The 4,800-nt window shown below is 31.5% G+C and overlaps 1 protein-coding gene across 1 annotated transcript; it reads right to left on the bottom strand.

The window, feature by feature from the left end:
* Positions 1-3,227: 3,227 nt before the first annotated feature.
* Positions 3,228-4,549, bottom strand: LOC107946428 (ACD11 homolog protein). The gene is made up of 3 exons (XM_016880751.2): positions 4,222-4,549; positions 3,964-4,136; positions 3,228-3,820 (listed from the first exon to the last, which is right to left on the bottom strand). Exons 1-3 carry the CDS (start codon positions 4,456-4,458, stop codon positions 3,568-3,570), a joined length of 663 nt encoding a protein of 220 aa, XP_016736240.2. The 5' UTR covers positions 4,459-4,549; the 3' UTR covers positions 3,228-3,567.
* Between the last annotated feature and the right edge of the window lie 251 nt (positions 4,550-4,800).

Here is a 4,800-nt window from a genome sequence, read left to right as displayed (position 1 = left end):
AACAAAGGTACTAAAGGAAAAGAGCAAGCATCTTAACCAACTAAGCTAAACTAATTAATTAATATATTATAAAAATACTGTTATTATCTTAATTATATTACTTACGTTCTAATGATTTATCAGACCTATTCCATACACGTGTCAAATCAGAAAAAATAATACAACAATTTTGTAAAATAAATTCGGTGTTTACTTCAAATAAATAAGGAAAATAATGATTTGAATGTTTCAAAATTCAAATTTAAACCGAAAAAATCAAAATTTAGAGGCAAAAAAAGATCTTTTTCGATGAAAACTGCGGCAAACCGCCTTCGGTTGTTTGTCAGCGCGTAGATCTCGAAAAGTTATTCGAAATAAAAAAAAATCGTCTCAATCGGACAACCAAGCCAAAAGTTATGGCCTTTCAAAGTTTTCCAAGCTAAAAAACATAAACTGTTCATGAATTATTGCTTCCACGTCAGCAAATCGCGCTTACGTGGACGCGATTTGTTGCCACGTAAGTAATCGCGCTGACGTGGACGCGATTTGCTGACACATCCCCTGACATCGCGCTGACGTGGACACGATTTCAGGGAAAATGGCCCATTTTGGTAAATAATAAAATACCGGGTCCATTTCGGTAAATTTTAAAAAAATAGGGCTTTTATGTGTAATTTTCCCGTTATATCATAACAAGATTTTAATTAGAAATGTTTAATTTTTTTAATTTAACTCAAATAATTTAACTCGATTTGACTCAAATTCATCTCACTCGACTCAAATAAAAAAGAATTCAAATCGAGTTTGGATGATAAAATAGGACTTATCAACTTGATTAACTTAAAATTTCTTTACTCGATTCGATCAAATGGTCACCTCTAACCTTAGACACATGAGGTCTCCTTTATCTACAGTTTAGAGTTCTCTCCATTGGTTTTCTTCTCTTTTTTTTTACATTTTTTTTTGTTCATTTCTTCTTTCCTTTCACCAGATATAGACCATATCTGGTCACCAATGGACTAATGGATTATGTCGCTTGGCCTATCCTGGTTGGAGATGTGAGTGCATTCTCTTGGAGGTCTCATCAACATCTTACTGGAGTTTAGCTCTTTGGCTATTTTAGGCAAAATAACGACGTACCGATCATATGGCAGTCGGTTGTGGGTTTAACCTTACCCTTCGGTCATGAAAGGGGCACTTCCTCTATTGGGCAGTACTAGTGCTGTTGGATGCCATATTTTTGCTTTACAGGGCTACTGTCTCTCCTTCTTGACTAGATCTATGGTTAAGTAAGCTAGTGGAGAATATTTGGGTAACAGTTAGTGATTTTCATTAGTGACGGATAGTGGTGTGTAGCTTATTGATGGGTTTTATCCAATCAACGTTGTGGATATGTCAAAAAGATTTCAACTTGTTGTTAAGCATGTTAGTAGGGGCTCTCGCACCGTATGACATAATTTTAGTAGTGTCTTGGATAAGTGGTCGAAGTTAATGGGAGTGTCCTCTTGCACCTATTGATGAAAACATAATTTATGTGTTCCGAAACGAAGGATGTCTAAACTAAGTTTAGATCCACTAACTTTCGAGTTCTTATATTGTACAAGGAATTTGCATTTTTAGGCTTTTGTCTTGTATTTGCTTGTAGTTTCTTTCTTATGAAATGAATGTTCCGTTATTTACATTTGATTTTGTAAGCTTTATGAATGTGATTCAAGTGAAATACAACAAGAGTTATATTCTCTATTATTCTTTGTTCTTTCCAATTCTTTTATTTCTTTATATTTATTGCTAAATTTCTTTTAGTTTATAATAATTCTATGTATTTTATTTTAATATCAATTTTTATAGTTTTAACTAAAACCTTAATAAAGCTTTAGCAGTGTTGCTAAAAACTCAGACCTTGGAATCTTGACTAAATTACTAATAAATCATGAATCTTTTTCAAATGTATTAGATTAGGTCAGTTTTTGGAAAAATTATGGGAATAAGTCGATTTTACGAAAATACTTTTATTTTCAGGTGAAATTCAGAAAAAATGCTTCCAGGTGGAAACGTACCTGGAAGCGTTTTTTTTCTAGTTTATTTTATATTTTAGTATATTTTACATCTAAATTATATAGAATTTTTTTATAGAGATCAATCAATTTAATAGATTTAATATAGATTAAATTTATTTCTATTTAGTTTAGAGTTCTAAATAGAGATAAATTAAGTGTAGTCTTTAATCTTATGTTGTTAGTTGAAAGATTAAGCAATCTCACATTGTCTAGGAATAATGTGCAAATGGATTATGAGTCTATATATACCCATATCCCACATTGCTTAAGAAAATAAGAGAGATGAGACTTGGAGTCTATATAAAAACTTATTTTGTAAGTTTTATTTTCATATTAATAGGTGGCACTAGAAAATTAAAAAAAAAATATTGATGCAACTACTTTTAGTGCTGATGTGGCAGAAAACGCTTCCAACTTATTGGTAATTTAGTCTGGAATCTTAGCATCCATGTTTAAATCTCACAATATATAAATTTCCAACTTTATTTTTGTTATTATATGATGGTAATTATATATTTTTTTCTTAATTTCAAAATATGACACCAAAGAATTTCATAGAAAAATTTTATGTTAAAACATCCATTCGAATTTGTCATGATAAAATGAAAAGTAACGTGTCAGTCTCCAAAAACTTAAAAGCAATGGAAAGTAACGTGTCAGTCTCCAAAATATTAAGACATTCAAATTATGTATAATATAATATTTTAATCGAAAAGTTAATAATATTAACTATTTGAACTAATTAATAATATTATAAAAATTTAGAGACTAAATTATATTAGAAATTAAAGTATAAAAATAAAATCTCAAATTTAAGTATAATAAAAATATCAAAATTAAAATTTAATTTTTTTTAAATGTAAAAAAGAAGAAAAAAAACACTGCAAATGGACAACAACATGGGCACTACTTTTATATATAAATATATAGATTTAATATTTAATAATTATATATTATTTATTAAAATTTAATATATCATATTTAGAATTTTTTAATATTTATATTATAATATTATATATTATTATAAATTTAATTTTTATGTATAATAAAATATATAATATATAAAAATAACATATTGAATCTTAGCTGAACTCAAATCTTTTTAAATTTGGGTAAGGATTTTCTTGCCGGCAAGCACAAAAAATTGGGACTTATCTTGTACAATAAATAACTACTGGATTTTTGTCAAAGTAAATCAGAGTGTCTTAGGACTGACTTTTCAATATCCATAAAGAAAAACCAAAGCATAGTAAGGCAAATTCTCTTGTTTTCTGTCAGCTCTCAGCTTTTTTTAATGTACAAATAAACCAAAGATTCCTTTCTTGAAGATAGAACAATATTGCTTTCCATGGAATCAGTTGGTTTTATTATAAACAAACAAACAACCCGAACTTCTTTCCTTGTATGAATTGAAACCTAGGATTGTGTCATTAGACTTTGAAGATGCTCCCATCTGGGAACAAACAAGGTTGTTCATGAAGGATTTAGATTTTTGCAGGTCGAAAGAAAGACCCCCAAATTGATAACTAATTCACCAGTCCAACCTGATCTTTCTAGAAATATAAAGCTTATCGATGTAATCAATCAGTGGGCGTGAAGCTTTGATGTACCTTCTCATTTTCTTCTTTGCTGAATGATCTGTTTCGTTGAGTTTCAGCAAAAGTTGTTCCCTTGATGGAAGTGTATGCATTCCAGCAGAAACAGCAGTCCTTACCGCCCATGTGTGATACGGTGCACATACTTGAGCATAAGCTGTTGAAGCTGCGTTTCTCAATGAGTAATCCCTACAACAACAACAACAACAACAACAACAAAAAAAAAAGGTAAATTCAAGCAACAAACACTTAGAGATGCTCACACTCAAGGATAATACCAGGATTCCCTCGAGAAAAATAAAGAGTTATAGATGGAAGGGCATCTAACGTACTTGGATGACAAAAATTGTTCAAATAAAGCTCGTACGAGGTCAAGACCCTGCCTAACACGACGCAGATCTCGCGAAGGGCTTCTCTGTTTTTTCACTGTCCCATTACCTACATCTGCATCAACTATATTTTCTAAAGTGGCAAACCTTTTTGATGCTTCCACAAGATTACCTACCTGATTTAAACCATCCATCCATCATCAATTAATAACTTAAAGTTTCAGTGATTGGTTCCAAATAGAGGGGGGAAATCAAATAAACCTTGGCGACGTACTCCATCTCCGCAAATTTGAAGGCGAGACCGAGGGAGTTAAAAAGAACAGAAACCAAAGAACAAGCATCGCAGAATTTATCCAACGGAAGCCCTTCATCCTTGGTTCCACACTGCGATAACTCTTCAAACGCCTGCGCTATTGTAGACAATGGAGTTTTGGTCACCATTTTTAATGTCTTCCTTAGAGAATTGCCAAATTCATTCATCTGCTGCGAATGGGTCATGCATCTTTTATTTATCTTGTAATTAAAAAGCCGTGTTCGTTTGAAAACCGTCCAAGGCTTTGAAGTTTCGGCATGGAAACAAGAATCGTGTTACGTGCCGACGCTGTGAAATAAACACAGGTGTTCTGGGAAAGTCAAAAGATCACACTAGAAACACGATTTGCCTACGGAAATGAAATTAGTAATAAATAAAGGAAAATTCCAACATAATTTTCAACTCGTCTGGTTTGGACCAAATGTATCAACATCATCCAATTCCAAACCCCAAATTCAGATTCTAAACGTCATCTTCTCTTTCCAAATATTGAATTATTACACTTCTTTTTTCAAAAATCTTGTAGC

This window comes from Gossypium hirsutum, chromosome D12 (genome assembly GCF_007990345.1).
Source record: "Gossypium hirsutum isolate 1008001.06 chromosome D12, Gossypium_hirsutum_v2.1, whole genome shotgun sequence".
Classification (NCBI taxonomy): Eukaryota; Viridiplantae; Streptophyta; class Magnoliopsida; order Malvales; family Malvaceae; genus Gossypium; species Gossypium hirsutum.
The sequence above is the reverse complement of the archived record's forward strand: the minus strand, read 5'-3'. Positions and strand labels throughout refer to the sequence as shown.

Bases quoted from the DNA above. Each gene is read 5' to 3' on its own strand.
- LOC107946428 (XM_016880751.2), bottom strand. From the start codon at position 4,458: ATGACCCATTCGCAGCAGATGAATGAATTTGGCAATTCTCTAAGGAAG. The intron at 4,137-4,221 runs GTTTATTTGATT...GGTTTAAATCAG, and splicing joins AGATGGAGTACGTCGCCAAG to GTAGGTAATCTTGTGGAAGC. The intron at 3,821-3,963 runs GTACGTTAGATG...TTGTTGTTGTAG, and splicing joins GAACAATTTTTGTCATCCAA to GGATTACTCATTGAGAAACG.